Source organism: Aricia agestis, chromosome 16 (assembly GCF_905147365.1).
Source record: "Aricia agestis chromosome 16, ilAriAges1.1, whole genome shotgun sequence".
Lineage (NCBI taxonomy): Eukaryota > Metazoa > Arthropoda > Insecta > Lepidoptera > Lycaenidae > Aricia > Aricia agestis.
The window spans coordinates 1,880,805-1,902,561 of record NC_056421.1 but is presented as its reverse complement, the minus strand read 5'-3'; the positions used below and the strand labels follow the sequence as shown (position 1 = coordinate 1,902,561).

The window sequence follows — 21,757 nt, the reverse complement described above, 5'->3', positions numbered from 1 at the left end:
TATAAACCTTCCTCTAGTTTTAGAGTCACTCTATATTATAGTAATTATATTATATTAGCTATATTATAATATACTATTAGTTAAAATAAGATAATATGTCCTTTTAGTCCGGCCGCACATTATCCGAATTTGTGATTACTAAAATTCAGACGCCCCGCCCCGCTCATACATTTTGACACGTCAGAAATTCTTTTAGTATGATGGGTCTACAACAAAATGTATGAACAGAGTGCGTTCCGCCGGGCGTCCGAATTTTTCTGATCAGAAATTTCGGATAATGTGCGGCCGGGCTTAAGGTGATAAAATATATAAAGGTAAATGATTTTTATTTTAGATTTATGTTATTGTAAAATATCGATAAGCATATCGATAAATTTGATTCAAGCACTAGCGTATATGTAAGAAATTTTGATGAAAAATTTTTCTTCAAAATTTGTGTAATATAGGAACAATAGTACCTTTAGTTACGCAAAATATGAAAGTAAAAGGGAGGATTCACAATATTTTATTTGAAATAGAGAACTAAAGACCAGAATATAGCAAAAATAAACACATCGTAGCAATTAGGAATGAAGATTAATTACGGGTGAAATGTATATTTTTCAGGATTATTCCTATGATTTACACTGCAATCACTCACAGCACAAGTTATTATTGTTATATATAATAGTATTTGTTGAAAATAACATACGATTTAAATAATAAATTGCAAATACCGAAAGGGCATAAAAACGATTGACGACTTTTGACGACCTGTCAAATAAAAGTTGTTACAATTTTCATTAGACTGCCTCTCTCTTTTCATCTTGTTATAATTCCATAAAGGATTTTCTTCTCTCTCGCACTCTTTGTTGGTCTTTAGGTATATATTATGTCTATGATTCTACCAAATCAAAATACTGTGGCCGGTCTGCCATTTTATGTTCCGGTTCTCCGAGGTACATAAACTGTCAAAGTGTCGTATTATTAAATTAAAAAAGATGATTATTGGAAATTTCATGGATATTTCTGTTTAATTCTTGTGTGTAGTGATTACGGACAAGAAAAGACAATAATAAACTGTCTAAGTGCAGTGTTGTTGAATGAGGCTCAAGAAAAAAGGAAAACCAGAAAAGTTTGTCCTTGGATCGGTATGTTTATATTTTTACTATTTTTTTTGTTATTTTACTGATGGCTTGACTTCGTATGTGCTAATTTAGTTAATAATTAGACAATAAATAAGATTTGTGATAGAATAGAATATAACATGGCTTCATTTTCGATATTTAATCAACATAGAAATTAGTAGATTTGACGTTTAGTGATGTACTTTTTTATCGAATTTAAAAAATATAAGATGAAGATTAAGATCATTTATTTAAAATATTTTAACCTTAATCCGCCTCGTTATCTGTTTGACAACACATAATCGTAACAAAATCAATGTCATTTCAATAGTCACTTTGTTTTCATTGTAATAATAAATTTACTCATTATGTAAACATCAAACTTCTATAACCCAAATTAAAAGTGATACAGCAGTTCATTTAAAGCATCGTTGTACTATAGTGTTGATGCTAATTATTATTTATAACTTTTCAGCCAAGTACCGGTCAAGGAGAATCTGATTTACAGAAAGAAATAAAACAAGAAGAAAATATTCCAGAGAAAACTCCTTTAGCCAATAAGGTTTTAAATTTGGCAGGTATGTATTCGATAAATTTTATTCCACATTTCATAACCTCCTAGGTTCTCTTGTAGGAAGACAATATTAATAAGAAACATAGTTTGGAAGAATGTATATTATATTCCGAGGCTAAGAAAGTGACTGAAGATAAGTTCGATTCCATGTTCTCGTTCTATCGCTGACTATTTTTATTTTAAATACATTTGTAATTTTTTATATTTATCTTTTATTTATCTCCACATTCGTTTTATCTTTATTGTAAAAATATAAAGAAAAGCTCAGTACCCAAAGAGTAAAACGAGACCCTACTACTGACCTCGATGTCTGTCTGTCTGTCTGTCTCCAGGCTGCATCTCATTAACCACTATAGCTAGATTTCTGAAATGTTCACAGATTGTGTATATCTACTCCCGCTATAACAAAAAATGCTTAAAACAAAATAAATATTTAAGGGAGCCCCAAAATAAACATGATTTTTTTGCTATTTTTTGCTTGATATCAATAATGGCAAAAGGTAGGCACTTGAAATGTTCACAAAAGACTCAGTTACGTACATACATACTTTAATAATAATAATTGATGGTAAAATTAAAATAAACTGTAAACCCTTCGTGCGTGAGTACAATTCGTACTTGTCCGATTTTTTGGCAATTTTTGCCCGATATCAATAATGGCAACGTAAATAATAATTATTAAACTTAAAATAAATTAAATAGTTTTATTAAAATAAAGGAGGCTATATAAAAAAAAACTATATTTGCCTATTTTGTCTCCATGTACAATAATACATAGAGACAAAATAGGCAAAAATGTTTTTTTTTGAGCAACATCAAATGGTTTATTGCTCGCATGATATAACAGGACGCTCACTTATAACATCTTAGTTTATCGATATCCTCGACAAATATCAACCGAGTGTCCCATCACTATAGACCGCCATGTTTAGTTCTTGGCAAAATGGCGCCGCGCGCCGGCCACACTTTTTTGTAGTTATGTCACTTCCATATGTTTCCTTATTCATTGCTTGGTGGTTGATTCCTCTTTGGTTGATTCATGATTGGTGGCCTGATTCATAGACTAAAAATTATTTTGTTTTAGCTTCTGATTGGGCTATTTCATCTGTGGTTCCGTATGTATAGTCTGTATTTAAAACTTCTGACTTTTGAAGTCTTTTCTCTATTATCTTTAGTCTATGGCATAACAGTGAATTTCGTGGTGTCCTGTGTGGTATTGTCAATAAAATAGAAAGGTAAGTAAAATTTAAGTATTTTTCTCTAATAAGAACATATTTCGTATAAAATTAGTAGTATAATAAATATCCCTGTGTAGTTATAATAGTTATATAAACTTAAAATCATTATAAAAAGGCAAAAACACCGAATTAGTAACGCCATTTTTCGCTCTTTGCCAGTCATCAGAAACATTTGGATTAGCAATTTATGCGTTAGAAATCTATGAATCCTAATATCTGCAATCTCAAAAAGGAATAATACTATTATAATATTCGAAAAAGTTCCTTGAAATGAATTAATATTTCTTGTATGCCGCTGACTTGATTTTGATGACTAATCTTTTAACAAGGTCTAACAGCTAACCACTAAGTACGAAGCTTGTACGAAGTAGAAATTATTTATTTTTGTTTTGTTTGAATCTTCTACTACCTAAAGCTTCAACCATAAAAAACCTTCATAATCGTAAACAGATACTTTAGGTAGTATGTTTTTTTAATTACATACACTTCAGTTGGAATAAAAGTCGCAATTATATTTCCCACTACTGTATATTCTCCCACATAAATCAAACCTGTAATTGGCAAGTAAACATCTTTTTTTAAAAACTGTTTTTAACTTTAGTTCTCAAGTTCTCACTGCAGCATGCTTTAATAGATAAGAAAGTTGAATAGCTTATCCCAAAGTATAAATTTAGGCTTTACAATGTTTAGACACTGATACCATATTATAATTAATAGTCCGGCTCTATTAAAAACCAAAGGTGTGGGTTGTGAAGGTGAAGTATGGTACTGGATTATTATAATATTGGGATTAGTGGTTTACTTTTTAGTGAAAAATATAAATATGTATAAATAAACAAACATTTAAAGAACCATGGGAAAATCAAGCATAGGTGAATGTCTGAGTATAATAATTATGGTATTGGAAATGCCAAATAAGTGAGATTATACTGTAATTTCAGATTCATATTAGACAATGTTATGTTAAAAGTGCTATGATAAAGAATATTTTTATTTGCATATCCAACAAAATGTTATCATATTTTGAGCAATTTCTTTTGATTTGATAAGGCAAGAGGGGCGCCGTGAGTCGATCCCCCATCTTTATCCAAAACCACAAATAAAATTAATAATAGGAATTATGTAAAGCCGGTAGATGATTAAATATTTGTTTATTACTATTACCCTGCTGAAAAGATTGGGAACCCCTGGACTAATGAATCTAATAAATGTTCTACTTTCCTCTTACCAACATGTGGATTTAAATTTTAAATATACCTACAGAAATTATAATAAGGCATTAAATACAAAGAAGAATAATAAATAACTATTTTTATAATTAAACCTGCTGTATTCTATACTTACTAGTTACTACTACCATGAATCTACTACGGGCTACAGCAGTATTTCTTAACATAATATTTTAATCTTTAATGAAAACTGAGGACACCTCATACATTGGAAAACAATATCCATCCTGGTAAAGTTGGATATATAGTAGAACGAAAAGCATTTTTTGTAACCTCCTTTTTGGGTCCATTGTATGTATTTTAGGTCAGTCTAATGCCTAACAAAAGTTCATTGAAACCGGCCAATCCTCAGCACGCGATGCGCGCGCATTCAGACACAATCGCCATTCTTTTCAGACTATTATTTCATCAGGGACCACTGTTAAAGTGGAGACTATTGAATTCGAATGGTTATTTTTAGATTTTCCTATCCTTTGAAATCTGAATACTCCAAAGTTTTAAACTCGTAAATTGCAAGTCTGTCCATCACACGCCTTTTTCCTAGGCCTAGCAAAGGCATAGTTAGTCTGAAAGATATAGGATTTATTCTAAGTAATCCTAATATTTGGTATCTCGAAAATGAAACTCATAAACTGGTCCATTTGCATTAGGATTAAAGAAGAAAGCTATTGTGATCCGCGGTGCTTGTTACAGCTAAATCTCTAGTATTTAAATACATAATATAAAGATCCTGGTTTTTAAAAGCACAAAACCACTAAAGCTACTCGACAAACAGGGACCATCAAAGAAATGGATGAAGGCACCAATATTTCCTGAATAGGGAGACACTAAATATAAAACTTAAGACAAAAGAAGGAACCATCAAAGAAATTGATACAAGCACCAGTATTACTGCATAAGGAGATAATAAAGAGCAGGTGCTATCATGCATTTCGTGATCGAGTTTTGGAAAGGTGCATTCAGTTGCCGCTGAGTCATGACATTGAAAGCCTCTGAGCGGAACAATTAGACCATTTTAGTGTTTATCGCCGAATATCACGCGTGCCAGAAGACTGTTCTGACATGATTCGGAAGAGGATTCCGTCTCGGCTCTCCAAATTGGCCGATTATTGATCATTACTAATGATCACGAATGTGTACAGAAGCATATTCGTCGATGCTTTGCTTTGCAATTATGTGGCAACCTGTGCTCAACCTGTGTTCAAAAAGGAGCCTTAAAATATTTGTAGAATACCTAGTGATTTTGGTCTTCAAGGGGTAGAAATAGCTTACAACTACTTTAAACTTTAAATTGTACGCTAAATATTTAAGCTACATTCATTTTTTCCAGGGCTAGAAGGTTTTGGTAAAAGCTGCCGCAACTAGCGGTCAGTAATCAGGATTGAACGTGTCAGTAGGACATTACATTAATCTCTTTCAGTAAACCGATTTAAACATGTCGTCTAGACTCTAGAGTCTAGTGTAAACTGTGTAATTTTAGAACATGTTTTTTAATGATTTTCTAGCCCAACTTCTCCACCAACAAATTTTGATTCTATACCTATTATTATTACTACGTGTTCTGCCCAACTTCTCTACCAACAAATTTTGATTCTATACGTATGATACGTATATTACGTGTTCTGTCTGTTTAGACTTTAGACGTTCGTAAACAAGTGTTATGTTGTTGGCGATGTTACAAACCATTCAAAACCTGCCGTGACCCCAGGAAGTGTGATAAGCAGTTTCCTTTTGCGAAACAATTTATACATACTGAAGTTCAGCTTCTTGTGGCTTTCATTGAGAACACCATTAAGGTAAAACAGGAAACCAGCGTTTTAATATGTATTAAGGCTGTGTGAGGTGCAAACTGGTTGCGCCTTGAGCCCTGATGTACAGGTCATGGTCGAACGACCAGTGTCCAGTAGAATATCGCAAATGGCGCAGTCCGCCATTGCAGAAAATAAGAAAATTGATTAGATAAGGAATGAAGATTAAATAATATTCCTCTGGAAGATGTTGATGTGAAGATTAATTCATATCCGGCTCGAAGGACCAACATGGCCGATGGTTTTAGATGAAATGTTCGGGGGAAACTGTTAAAAACCAATATAATTTCACAAATTATGATTTCTAGTTTAAAATTGCAATTTTGAATACAAAATTAACACATTATTCGTCATAATTTTATACACAGGAAATTATTGAGATACGGCCTTCTGTTTATAAACTAGAGAATTAATATTTATTTATTTCGCGGATGTTTTTTCCAACATGGCAGACTAATCAGGGCCTACGGCATCCATTTTTGAAAACAAAAGAATCCGCTTCAGAGAGAGAAATGTCGCTATTCAAAATGTTCAGCTCAGTCCGATTTGTGCAATGCATTTCCCACAGAAAACAGGTCAACACTGACCACTTACTTATCGGAACCGGATATAAGCGTCGTTGACCGATAAATCGTGCATATATTTAGATATTCAGACGATTAAAATGCACTTTGGGAGATTGGATTAAGAAGATGATATGGGACTGAAATATTATCCATACAAGTATGAGCATTTAAGAAAAGAGTAGTTTTTTTTATATGAAAAGCCTATCCATGACGCGCTCTTGAACTATGTAAATCGTAAGACACGTTTAAACCATGTAATATATACAACATGTAATATATATATATGTATACAGTAATACAATGAACAAAATTAGTTAACTTTGTAAAGGTAAAATTGCTGGATATATCTATCAATTTCCTATTATGTTTCCTATAACACGACTTTGGCTGAATATAAACGATGTTGTAAAATATGACGATCCATAAAACAGGAGACCTCTACGCATAAAACTTGTCGTTTAAGTTCTATTTAAAGTAGAGTCATTAAATAAATGGCTGTTCTATAAATAATTTGTAGAACCAAGTATGCGTCGGGGTCGTTTTGTTTTTGTCGCCCTGCTCCTTTTGGAATTTCTCGCTCTAGTCGACGGGTTTTAACTTTTTATTTCGAATGCAATTACAATTTATGGTCTGTAGTCGAATGCTTTAAACTTGGCCAACTATGGAGTTCTTACTTTGGAACTATAAGTAATAATCGTTAATAGAATAATCAGAGATGTGGAACTAAAATTCATCGTCTGGATTTCTTTTGAAGTAGATAAAGGGCACAAACAATTTTTTTTAAAAAGGCGTGCACCTATATTGTGACAATACGTTCAACATCGAACCTAGATTATAGCGATATCATGAATAAATTCTCTATTTATATGCGATGATGTCAACGAATGACGACCAACTCTTTTAAATCCAAACACAGGTGACTAAAATGGCTTTAAAAGCTGTTGTTATTCTCAAAATTAAATAATACTTGCGAATGGAGTAAAATCAAGTGATTGAACAATTAAATCCTAATTTATAAACAAGATGTTACAATGAAAGAGTAAGGGGGGTATTACATTATCATTTATATATGACCATTTCTATGATCATATATAGGATCCAATATATATGATCATTTGATCATATTATCTGTATATTACATTATCATATTTCATTGATCCTATTTTACGTCATATTATGTGGTTTCAATAGCCAATGGAGAGCGCTAACGCTGACAGGTATTGACGTCAGGGTTACTAGATCTCAGAGAATTCGATTTGCCAAAAGACATCGTCATTTTTAATATGGCTTGTTTTTTGTTATTTCAGCAAGATTATCCAAGTATATAATTAGAAAAATAATTACATTACATTATTAGAAACATATTAACGAACAAGAAATTAAACTCTTTTTTATATTAAATAACTGGCAACACCTATTTCTATGACCTTATGGAAACGAAAAAGAAATAGCTATAAAGTAAATTGTGCAAATTAAAAGGTTTTGTAATAAATCACAACAAAGGCTCTTTGTAGCTGTGAAGTTTTTAACAAGTGCTTTCTACAGAATAAGAAGCTACGAGGGCTGCTATTTATGTATCCGGAATAAAAAAAAGAAACAAACATATATCATTTAATATGGTTTTATTGCTTTTCAAAATATTCGCCGCGATGATCGACACACTTTTGCATACGCTGGAACCAATTTTCATAGCACTTTTTCCATTCTGATTGAGGTATCTCCAAAACGTGCATTTTGAACGCATCAACAGCCTCTTCGCGGCTCGAAAAACGTTGACCACGTAATTTGTTCTTCGCGTATGGAAATAAAAAGAAATAGTTAGGTACCAAATCAGGGCTGTACGGCGGATGACCAGTCAATTCGATCTTTTGACCCTCCAAAAACTGAGTTGTTTCAGCTGAGGTGTGACAGCTAGCATTGTCGTGATGTAATATGATTCTGCGTTGTCGGTTGTCCTTTCTTATTTCTTTAAAGACTTCTGGTAAACAAATGGTCGTATACCATTCAGAATTAACCATTTTACGATTCTCTAATGGCACTGTAGCCACATGTCCATTAATTCCAAAAAAACAGGCGACCATTTGCTTCAAAGTACTTTTTGCACGAGTAACTTTTGTTGGTTTCGGCTCATCTTGGAACACCCACACCGTTGACTGTTGTTTAGTTTCGGGGTCATATGCATAGATCCAAGATTCATCACCTGTGTAGATATTATAAACGGCTTTTGACGTACCACGGTTGTATTTTTTTATCATTTTTTTGCACCAATCGACACGAGCCCGTTTTTGATCGATTGTCAAGTTGTGCGGAATCCAACGCGAACATATTTTTTTTACAGCCAAATGTTCGTGTAATATCTTATGTATGCTCGTCATACTTATGCCTAAGGACGCCTCTATCTCGCGATATGTAACATGACGATCACGCATTATTAGTTCCCGCACAGCATCTATATTTTGTGGGACAACAGCTGTTTTTGGGCGACCTTCTTTATTTTCATCCGTGAGCATAGACCGCCCACGATTAAACTCACTGTACCAGTGATAAACAGTGGTTTTTGATGGTGCTTCATCTCCAAAAGTTGCGTTGAGTTGAATAAAGCACTGTTGTTGATTTAGCCCACGCCGAAAATCGTAGTAAATCATTGCACGAAAATGTTCACGCGTTAAATCCATGGCAAATGAAGACACGCAATTTTCAAAATGACGCCACAATGGAAAAATAATTGACAGTCACATGAAACAAAATGTATTCTTCAACCAAAGAGTTCTATTTTCAAATGTTGTAATTACTTTTTAAATATTGTTCTTGTAAGTGGCCAGTTCCGGATACATAAATAGCAGCCCTCGTAATGAGCAGTAGACAATAAAGGCTTTATTCATTTAAGAAACTTAGAAGTTTAATCAAGCTTTCAATAAAGAGAAGATAGACAGCCAATTTTATCAAAGAAACGTGTTGTTTTACCAATAGCTGTTCCTTTTATGAATTTTCTTCAAGACTAAAAGTTATTCCTCCACGTTTAGTTTTGGCACCTATCCACTGGAACTTTGTCGCTGCACAGTGCACAGGGAAACACTCGCTATTGATCTTTATCTTCGAGATGACGTCATGGATGTGGCTGGCAGAATCTGGTGACGTCACATGTGCTGCACCGTTTTGTCCCTTGGTGAAGTTTATAGTATTAACGGAATCCTATTTAATAATTGCGACATCTGAGTCATCGCTTTTTTTCAACCAATTACATCATAAATCATAATACATATACAAGGTGTAACAAAACTAAGTGATAATACTTTAGGGCGTGTACGTGTTCCTTGTAAAGAGTTCACTGTGAAAGTAGCAGCGCTGAAAGATAAAAAAAAAATTCACTTTTGTATGGGGAAATTCGTGAAGCCGCTGGGGCGCTTGCCCAAACAAAAGTGAAAAAAAATTGGTCTTTCAACGCAATTCATTAAAACCTTACGAATGAGAACTCTATAATATATCATTTGAAATATTTGATACAAATGTTTCTTTCGTCATAGTTTACCAATAATCACTGTATTTGATTATTGCTTTACAATTTCTGTAATCCAAGCTTTTAATTCTATCGTTTGAGAAAGTTTTTTTGAATGATTACTACCTTTCATTGTACCATTTCTTATGATTGCTGATATCAATTGTATTAATGTCGGCTTTATTATCATTGTGTTGGTTATTCGTGACGTAAATGGCTTTTTAATCCATTACAACAATCAATTCAAAATTAACTTTCTCATTTCTTATTTCAAAATTTGTGGACCCAAGCCTTGTGATTGATGGTTGAGATATAATCTGGCTCCGTCTTAAACCTTAATCTCGATTAGAAGAAAATGTAACGTCGTCTGAAGAAGTGAAGATAGTGAAAGTAGATTCTGAATTGAAAAGTTCTGTAAGCAATGTAAACTATCAAGCTTGCCTTATTGTTTAACATCAATTGTTCTTGAGTGAACTAATCTTCGTATGTAGACGCATTGGCGGCTTAGTATCGATTCCTGCGACCTTGCACGCTTTACGTAACTTGAAGAAATTATTTGGCTGCTATTGCGGATTTTCATTAGTGGACAATGGACTTGATGGATTAGGGATTCGTAAGGTTTTAATGAATTGCGTATTGCGGCGAAAATTGTTATGAGTATCAGTAAATTTGTGAGTGATCAGGGATATAATTTTTAGAATTATTTCGATTAAAAAATACACGAAAAAATTATATGAAAGAGCCTGTTTCACCACTTCCTGATAAAGTGTCGGATAGGCTAGCCGCCACTTATTTGACAGATTAAGACAGATTCTCCATACTCTCCATTCTCTACATCTGTCAAGTTAAGTAGTGGATTGCCTATCCGGCACTTATTAGGAAGTGGTGAAACAGGATTAGGGTCCTGTCAAACGCTTATTTAAATCGCGATTAAAAATATTTCAAAAGTATACAATTTTCCTAATAATAACTTTGGTTCATGCGACAATTTCTGTTGAAGGCTGACGTCAGATATATTGTTGTGAATCTGCAATCATAACAATTATAATATAGCGGCCCTTATGTTAAAACAGCCAGCTTCACAAACAAAGAAGGCGGTAATTAGCAAATTACTACTGCTACTTGTACACGAAATTGGCGTCTAAAGGGGTGCTTTGGAGTTTTTTGTTTGCTCTATCAATTCCCCATGAATCACAAACCCCTGCAAAGTGTGTGTGCGTGTAACTGCGCATGTGTGGCGTAGTTGCAGGGGTGGCGAATGCACGCTAGAGATGCGCCAAATTTTTCAATATCGAATGAATAATTTACTTTTGATGCCTCCAAAAGTGAAGTTAGTTCAACAGGCGTTTTTTGGATTTCATTTGTGTTTAATAGATTAATAACTACTCCATGTATGGTTACTTCAAGACATTGGCAACACAAAACCGTGCTTATTGTAATAGAATAGGTACAAAGATTCATAGGATTAGATCATTAATCATTACCAGCTTATTTCATTATTGATAGGGAATTTTATCATTGTTATCAGTCAAACTTTGTGCAATGTTCATTGTACTTGTTATTATCAACTACAATAGTTTATGAATTTTTCAAGACTGATTTAAAAAGTATTTACTAATATTAATTGATAGTCATTATTCGTAGCTGTTTCTTTTTGAATTCCTAAGACTACTCTTATTTTGAAACTTAATCTACCAAATTACTATAATGTCATGATCTTCTCAATTATTTTATGATCTAAATTCTACGCCTTTGGTAAGTCCTTTGAGCTTTTTTTAAATTTTTTAGCCATTGCATATTTATAAGTAGAAACAACGTATATTATTACTAGTGCAAATATGTGTATATTTATTATTTTCATCGATATCTGCGTGCGCCTCACTGGGTCGATCCCGTGCGGCGTCCACATTTAGTACGCGTTCGGTAGCGTGTGGGGGCGGACGCGTTCCTCCCGGCCGGCCATTCTCGTGTCCATTCAGCCGTCCCGATATTCCTTTTGTCTGAACTATACTTCCATGATCGTAGTGTTTTAGTGCGTTTTGGAACTACTTTTGTGCATAACCGAGAAGATCGGCAGATCCTTGTCCAGTGTAAATGTTATTGATTTGAGATTTCCTTCCACAAGGTTGGGAAATTCGCTTTGATTACTATTCGGATGTTTATCGATGGCTTATCTCGCTGATAATAATTTTAGAGTGTTAGAGTGATTTGGTGTGAGATAATCCGCCATCGGCGTTGCCGGCTCCGCCTCCTCATCTGTAGGCTAGTTTATTTAGGGACTATCAAAACTAGCGTCCGCAACTCTAGCTGTTTCATGTATTACAAAATGTTATATCATACAAAAATAAATAGGTGAACCTAGATCTAGTTTTAGAGTCTTACTAACCTGCTTGCAAAACATGAGCCTATATTTTGTAGCCGGACTACATTAATTTTAATTGGCTACGTGTTGATCATGACGATTATATTGATAACAATATAATTTCGCTTCCACCTTATGAATTCTCGTTTACGCTCTATTACTTTCGTAACGTTATTCTGAATTATTTTGTTGTTATGCGTCAAGTGTAAGTTTGTCTGCATTTCTACTGGCACTGTCAGGCTTTCTACTAGTTGCTTTATTTTCTTCAATTATTTCTAATTTTACTTGAAGAAGTCTTGATTATGTCAACAAACACTATGCTATAATATTTTTTTTTAATGTGAAATTTTATCTGGTTGAGTTTTTACTGAAAATTTGATATAATATTATTTACTTACCTACGAGTACATTCCATAAATTACTTAACGAAGGTATCAAGTATGCGTTTGCTAAATACTTATATTGATGAAGTCTCGCTTATTAGTTATTCTTATTACCTTGTTGGGATAAAATATGATATGTACATTCCATACGTTAATAATATTTTGTGGAGTACGTAAGGACGTAACATTTTTGCTATCTATAACAAACATGAAACTATCAATAGCTCATTATAAAGTATTTAGCGAACTATTGATAGGATCAGCTAAGTCCAAAGATAGAAAACCGAGACGCATTCCTCTTGGTCTTCCACAGTCACAACTCACAGTTTCTCACGCCACGCTCAGAATGCGATAATGATATATCATCCATACGATTACTCGCTTCCGTAACTTTTACTTTATCTTAATAGTGAAATTTTTGAATTAGAAGTAATGTGTAGAGAGCTAGCTGACTTTTGACTGCTCAATTTACTGACTGTCTAGATTATTCTGACTTGACTGTTAGAAACTTTCAAAATTGTTCCAATATCGTAAGACATTCCAGATAATGTCCCTATCCTTTTCTCTCTCATAAAGTTGCAAACAATCTCTTTCAATTTATGCCTGTGTTCGAAGAAAATGTTTTCCACAGATCCAATATGTTCAACACTTTTTATTACAATGCAATCCCAACTCAATAGAAGACCTCCTTCCACTATGACGTAACAGTGCCTGGGGTGGCACGAAGGGGTCATAATTTGCATTTTTTTATTGCCGGGGATGAGGCGACTTAGAAAATTCTTTGTGGATTCCTGTCTTTGAAATGGTAATGTCTTTGCTATTTCATAAAGGAATCTAGCTCTCATTTGTGGGAAATATGATTAACCACAATCAATCCGCGACTTACCTCAAAGTTTGCCCACAACCAACTTAACCGGATCAAGGTAACGTTTAAAGGCGACCTTATCCAATTAACATAATCTCCGTATTGTAAGACGTGAAACCTTTTGCTTATTACTTAATGGGCTAATGATACACGCGTTTACCGTAATGTGACGTATGCTAATTAGCGAGGTGCTACTGGCGTTTGAGCCTCGTGTAGAATGTCTGGAAAATGTCCTGTACTTGAGATTTGAAAAGTTCACACATTCTCAACATTTTTTGACTCCTGGAGAGGTTTGCACGCATTCTAGAAAGCGTTCTTGTCATTTAAGCGGTCACTCTTCAAGCGCAGCGTCTTGGAGTAAATGTCCTTAAGACCTTGCGTTTGAAATGCCAATAAAAACATTACGGCGATGGGAATGAAATAATGTGTCACCTGCATTACTCTGTCATCGCGTAACATGAATCGGAAGCCAATAATGTGCGAAAACAAAAACAAACGCGAAACAGACAATGAGCCGAGATCAACGACACAAACGACGGGATGCGTAGGAGTGGATCTATTTTGAAATATATCACCGTCCCTTTTTCGCAAGTCGATTATAAATAGCGCTATCGCGGTCCGGGGTGGAATTGTGCAATTATTGGCATGAGCACCTATTCCGCTATTTACCGCGTGCCAAAAAATACACGTGCGTGACCCGCGACTGTGACTTTCTCGGCTTCATTATTGCTGCAACCTACGCTGGGTAAATGAACCACTTCATAAATATACGCTACATACTACATCTAATGACTAATCGCTCCCATAGGGACCCCCATCGTGCGGTGTCGCCAGTTTTAGAAACCACTTCATTTTCTTTTCAGATTATTACGTTTCTTCTCTACATTTGCAGAGTTTTTAATATAACATTTTCTACTTTCCGAAACTTCATCCCATCTAATTAGTTTGACTTTGGTTTTAGTTGAGAGTTTCGTTTATCTTAAATGTCTGCACTCTGCAGACCGCAACCTCAGAATTTAAATTAATATTTATGACGAACTTTTTTTTAACATAAAACAGTTGAGTTTAAATTACATTTCGTTTTTATTAAAGGACGAAACATTTTAATATTAGGTAGGTTTTTAATTTGAATGTGGTATTTTGCTCGATGTAATACATGAAACACAAGATTTTTAGGACGTCTTGTTGAAATACTAGATTTTTGCTAATTTCAGGTCAATATTGTGTGGTTTTATAAACAATTTGTATAAGTGTATATTTTTGTAAACATTTTGAAGTGTTGAGTGTACTGTGTTTGTGTGATGGATAGTAGTTCGTAGCTTACGAACTGAAGTATAATGTCGAAGACTCTAAACGCGTACAGAATGTAAGTATTGGTTGCGTTGGTTTGGTTGTTATTTCTTCATGTTTGTGTAACCACGGGTGTGGTCGATGTCAGAATTAAGCTGTTATTAGGTACAGCATTCCTGTACGAAGCTTCAAACTACTAATTAAAAATGGAAATGAAATAAAAGCGTTATTATGATGAAAGAGGGACAGTTTTCACGTCAGAATAATTAAGGTGACCAAGGAATTAAGGTTCCTATAGGATTTTTTATTGAATCAAGAATGATTAAATATTAACTACAGAAGATTTACATAGTATTATTATAATCTACGCCATTTAATTTAGTTATTATTCAAATAATTTAAATTATGGTCATCAAAATACCACTCGCAACTAGAAGATGTAGTAATTTAATATTTTAATGCATAAGTTAATTTCACCATCCTCGTTAATAATAATAATTATTATTTAAATTGCAACCATGTAAATTATAGTTCTGTCTTATTAAAATTCCATCTTGATATCACTGTAAAACATGGAAAGTACAGAAGACTCAAAGATGGATGAATTTGAAACAGAACAGCAACTTTCATTTTAAACGACAAAGTCAAATGTCAATGCCAATGTCTCGTCTATCTCAGTTAGCAATCGCTTGGCAGTCATTTGAATCATGAATCATTCTCCGACAAGGCAACGTTTCTCCGTCCGTGTAGCATTAGCAATTAGCCTCACACACAGAAAAAACAGTATTCTCCGAATAAGAAAAATAATCTTGCATGAAAGCAATTTGCATTAAGTCAAGATTATGGTTGCCTCATATATAGTGAAACTAATATTTTCTTACGCTAAAAAAATAATAATCTTAAACTGATATTTGAAGTAATCTTGAATTAAGACAATTTCCGATTGATTTAATATAATACGTTTTCTACCAAGAATTATTAGAATTCTTAATGTAAGTTGATAATTCTCTTGATGCAAGCTTAGGATGTATTTTCATTTTAAGAAAATATTGATTTCAATCAAATAAGAAATCACTTTATTAGAAATAATATATGCTTAATTAAAATACATATTTTTTCTGTCAACAATAATAAATCTAGCTTGAACACTAACTTTGCTTATTTAAAGTAGTGTTTATTTTAATATTAGAAAATTATATCCTTAGACCAATAACTAATATTTTAAATTTTAATTTATGCAACCTACGATAAAGAATAACCTTTCTTGTTTCGGGAAAAATATTTCTTGGTCTAATATTATTACTTTCTTTCAATAAAAGTTTTAAATGCTTGTGTTAAGTGGTTTTAATGTCTTAAAGGTACTATTAATAAAGGCCTATTTAAACCGGAGCGGTATCCGCTACCGCCGTGGGTAGCGGTATCCGGATGGGTACGCGATTAACGCGCTAATAATAAACGCGATTAAGGCGATAATCACGTACCCATCGGGATACCGCTACCCACGGCGGTAGCGGATACCGCTCCGGTTTGAATAGGCCTTAATACGGCTCAGGAACTCCCAATAGTCTAATGGAAGTTCTGGAGGCGTTTCCTGAAAGGTAAATAAAAGACAACATACAAGGAACAACAGAAAAGCATATCAAATAGTGGTTTCTAAAACAAAATGAAGAGATGTTAATCGTATAAAAATTTATTTACTTACATAAAAGACAAAAATTTTGACAAAAAAATTGTTTGTGAGTTTCATAAAATTTCAAAATACTGTTTCCTCCAACTATTGTTTGTAATAAGGTATGTAAGTCAAAGTCTGGAAAATATCTTGTAATCAGTACATTTGTTGTGGTAACTTCCTGAGATTCAGAACAGCTAGAGGACGTAGGTTTTGTAAAGTCTGTTTCACTCAATGACTCTGAACACTCATTAAATGACTCTGTAGGTGCCTGAAAACATAAAATATGTGTAATGCACAGTGGCTAAATCATATACTTACATAAGTTTACCCTAAATAACTAGTACCTATAGATTGTCTTCATTGGCAAAGTTATTAAACAAATTATGAATGTATTTTTAAACATAGTGTGACTAAAGAGCTTTAATATTCATTATACATCCTGCTGCATACAAAAAAGAATAAACGCTGCCCAGTTGCAGATGCAGAAGTGCACAGCACAGTGCAAATGCCAATGGATTTCACTTACATGAGCTGTGACAATTTCAGCTAGCTTTATCCGGGTCCCAAGATGAGGGCAGAGTTCCTTGAGGTGCTCTGGAATGAGTTTGTAGAATAACTCTGTTGTTATGCCATTTGCTGCAATGTAGAACCGAAATGATACATTTAAGTAATCTATGACTTAGCTTAACGTACTCAACATGGATATGATTTTTGATGAATTTTTGCATGGGTGGGTGGCACTTCAACAATACTATAATCAAAGGCTGGCCAGTAAAATCAATGCATACTTACACACAAAAACTTCTATTACTTCTGGAGAAATATTATTTGCCTCGAGGAGAGTAACTACGTTGTTATTTTCGTTCATTTTGTTTTACAAATTACCACTTAACCCGCACCACAAGAGATATTGCGTATATATTCACCTCAAATTAACACGTTTAGTTTCAAACTGCACAAACAGGTTTAAACTTGTTTAGCTTGCTTTAGCATGGCACGCGCGCACTATCGTGGCGTCGCGTCGGTAGACTCGGTAGTCAATAGTCATAACTCATACCAAAAAAAAAATAGGTAGACTAGAAGTAACTTGTCATTAAATTAAAATATTTTTAACTTTTTCTTAAACTATATGTATTTGAAACAAGGTAATAATAAAATTTTAAGGCAAAACAGGATTTTACTAAAAACAAGATTTTATGTCATTAGTTTAAGATATTTTTTTTTTAAATTGCTCTAGATATGATTCAAGGTAATAATTTCTTCATTGGATGAAATGTTTCATTGTGTTAAATAAACTTACAGTTTGAAATAAGTATTTCATTGTATTAGAGCAATAAAATTTGAACTTCTTAGGTTAATTTTACTTATTCTTCAATTAATTTTTTTTTCCTTGATTGTAAAATTGCAACAAGAAAATATTTTTTTCATTTCGAGACTGCCATTATTTAAAGATGAATAAACATTACTTGTATTAACACAATTTTCCTTAAAATAACTTAATATGTCAAGAAAACTATTTTTCTTGATTCGAGAAATCCTTTTTATCTGTGCAGGCTGTTCAGTGTTCAAGCTTTAGCGAATTAGCTCCACCAGGCACCATTCATTAGCTCTAGTGCCCACGGGCAAAGAGTGCAGTCAGCTCGCGCAGAAATTTTAATTCAACCGTGTATATGGACGGCTTTGTCTAGACGCATCGATTTCCGTGTCCTGTATGGGCTGTGGGGCCAGCGGGATTTATATAATTGGATTAGACATGTCGGTTCCGAGATTTACCTATTTTTATGGATAAATACCGACTGAGTAGATCGTCTGATTATAGGCAAATGAGGCCGTTGCTATAGTCAAAGGGAGTTATCCATTACCGCTGCAAACGTGACCAATAAATAGTTGAGTAAAATGTGCGTAGCAACGGATGTCTTTCTTCTTCGCCAATTGTTATACACAACTTGTTGTGCCTTAAAATTGTTTGCACATAATATATTTAGATGCCTTCGTTAATTGGACGACTGTGACTGGTATTGCGACAAAGGTTGTACAAAAATTTTTCAACCCCAGCAATTGAATTTTCTACAATACTCTAAATTACAATAATATAAAATGCGTCATTTGAAAAAAATACGCCTCGTCTTGCCCTTTCAAGCACATTTAAATCCTTTTACAAATACTTCCGAGTCTTTTCCTTGAAAAATGCTCGAATCTTTTGTATTTAACATGCTTGAAAAGTTGCGAGCATTGCAAACACAAATACCCGAGTGCAGAAGAAGCTATTTTTATCTCGGCCATTCTAACGAGTCTCGCGTTGTCTAGTTTTTATGCGGCATTATTTAAATTTTTAAAAGTAAATGCATTGAGTCTACAATCTTTATGGTTATTATAAACAGTTATGTAGTTCTTGTCCATATATTGTTTTTGACCTTTATCTACTATCCGAGCCTAAACGATTTTTATTGGGTGATCAATAATTTTGTCTGATCTTAACCTTTAGTTCACCTTTATCGGGCTTATGGCTCTGTACTCTCGAAATGCCAGAGTCCGACCATGACCTTGCATTATTGCCAATGTTTATATTATGCACGTGCGAATTTCATTGATGCAGCAATCTCGTGGAGATAAAAGATCGAGTTTCAAGAAATGTCGTCCGATCGGATCCGATAGCAGATACTTCTTTGAACGGACGAACTGAACAGCCGTGCGAAACAAATCCTCGGTCATTTTTCTCAAACAAGGCAGCCATCCACTGACCAAGGATTTGTTGTGTATTGATATTTGATACCCACTTATTGATTCATTCATCATTTGGTGATTACTAATTGTACAAATAAATGCCAGTTGTAGTACATAGTACATACAACTGTGTTGCACATATACCCAAAGGAGGCTTCTGAGAGGACATCTTCAATATCACATACTTCACAAAAGCGCTTTATTAATTAATTAGGTCTCTAGTGATCTTATCTGTGCCCAGTGTCAGTATTTGCTCACATCAAGCCTTCATTATGTCAGAATACCAGAAATTGATTAAAAGGAGATCCAAATAAACCTATGACAAAGCTCGACTAGTTGAACATTTCTGTGTGGACCTAACAAAGGTCTATTAGTGCGTAACCAACTGTGGCTCCATGTTGGCTGGCCGCCAGCGATATTAGCTCGCGATAAACTGAAATCGATACTGGATGTGTTCTCGTCCTGCCTGCTTTACGTATTCATCGCTTTAATGGCTGAATTGCATGTTCATCGCCACTGATCCTGCTATCACGAGCTAAATAGTGTTTCATTATCGTCAACGAACTCTATCAGAGACTATACATATAAATTAAATTCAAGTTAAATTGAATGAATTTTATTATTTGCATACATTAGAGTGTATTTCGTATGGTGTCTGTCCTTACATGAAAAAAGATTAAGAAGAGTATTGAAATAGTAAACCCTAAAGACAATGAGCGCACATGGCACCAGCGATAATACGGCTGAAAAGAAAAATAAAACGCGTTACGTCATCCAGAAGTAAATAAGGTTTCGTGCTATCGTCTTGTCGTACCACATTCCACATGAAGTACACGAAGCCGCGACATTAGGTAGCTCGAACGCGCGTAATACAATGTTTTTTCTAATTTCATTCCTGAAACGGCCGGCAAGGGGGTCGCCGCCCTTGGTCGCCACGGCAACGGGATATTTCACCACCCCCAAACGCCCGAGGGGTTGGGAAGTTACGCCGTATACGTGACTTGGTACTGAAATAATGCCTTGAAAGTTGAAAATACTATATCGACTTGAAAATGGCGGAGCCAATATGAAAATGCTGCGTTATAAAGTTACTTTATCGGTTGTCAACTTTAAATGCAAATCTTATTCATAAAAGCACTAGATGTCCCGCGCGGCTTCGTCCACGTAAATTAGGAATTTTACGGAAACCGTACATTTTCCCATAAAAAATAGCTCTTATGTCCCTACTCCCTTCACTTGGTCTACTCTATATCTGTGCCAAATATTGATTTAAAAAATGCTCCAGTAGTTCGTAATTTCTAATATTTCCCCCGTTTTTCCCACATTTTCCTGAGTTTCTTCGGTCGTATTAGTCTTAGCCTATAGTGTTACTCGATAAATGAGCTATCTAACACTGAAATAAGTTTTTAAATCGGACCTATATATAGTTCCTGAGATTAACGCGTTCAAGCAAACATACTCTTCAGGTTTATAATATTAGGTAGGTATAGATTTTTTAAATTATCGCTTAACAAACTCGAGTCTCGATCTAAAAGACTATGAAAAGTACCAATAACATGGTATAATATGGTAGTTATGATGATGATGTTGATGATGAATGTAATTTGCATAGTAGCATATGCTTTCTGTTCTTAAAACAACGCCGAAACTCCCAAACTTGTATCTATAAAGAATCAGAAGTTCTCTCAGCACCTTCCGAACCACCGTATACCAGGTATATCTCGGTGCAAAATCTTACTTGTTGGTAGCATAATATGCTTAGAATACTTCTCACGAAACCGAAGTCACCACATGTTTCCCTATAAGTTTTGAGGAGTTCCCTCGATTACTTATGGATCCTTCATCAGATCACCACTTTTGTGAAAAAAATACCAAATTGGGATGATACCCTATATACCAAAAGAAAAAATTTGAAAATCGGTTAACAAACGGCGGAGAAATCGTTGAATATAAGAAAACGAACATAACACCTCCCCCATTTTGAAAGTCGGTTAAAATTATTGTAGCCTATGTGTTATTCTGATGTATAAGCTATATTATTGTAAAGTTTCATTAAAATCCATTCAGTAGTTTTTGCGTGAAAGAGTAACAAACATCCATACATCCACACATCCATACATCCATACATCCACACATCCATACATCCAAACAAACTTTCGCCTTTATAATATTAGTAGGATTTTCACGCCCTTCAGACAACAATGAGAAGTGGTTTGGATTTAATTTAGGATTTATGCTTCAAGTCTGAGGTGAGTTTAGATGTTTGTTGACCTTTAACGATTCCTTAAGCGGTTGTTTACCTTTGTTGGTTCTATATGCCCTTATGATCGTAAAGGTATCGTATATTTACCCTACAAGGATTGTTATTTATTATTATTTATTACCTATGTCTGGGGACTCGGATGCACCTGACTTCGATCTCTGCACTGATTTATTATGTCGCT

At 34.3% G+C, this 21,757-nt stretch overlaps 1 protein-coding gene across 9 annotated transcripts in view; it reads left to right on the top strand.

The window, feature by feature from the left end:
* The first annotated feature begins 2,854 nt into the window (after nucleotides 1-2,854).
* LOC121734765 (kinesin light chain) overlaps nucleotides 2,855-21,757 on the top strand; it is a 46,296-nt gene continuing 27,393 nt past the window's right edge. For 7 of the 9 annotated variants that reach the window (XM_042125382.1, XM_042125381.1, XM_042125379.1 and 4 more), the window contains exons 1-2: nucleotides 11,946-12,142; nucleotides 14,842-14,993. In XM_042125382.1, coding sequence (XP_041981316.1) covers nucleotides 14,965-14,993 — 29 coding nt within the window. In that variant the 5' untranslated portion in view covers nucleotides 11,946-12,142; nucleotides 14,842-14,964. Of the gene's footprint in view, nucleotides 2,916-11,945; nucleotides 12,143-14,841; nucleotides 14,994-21,757 lie in introns of those variants that run through there. The other 2 variants (XM_042125376.1, XM_042125383.1) reach the window with 2 other exon arrangements.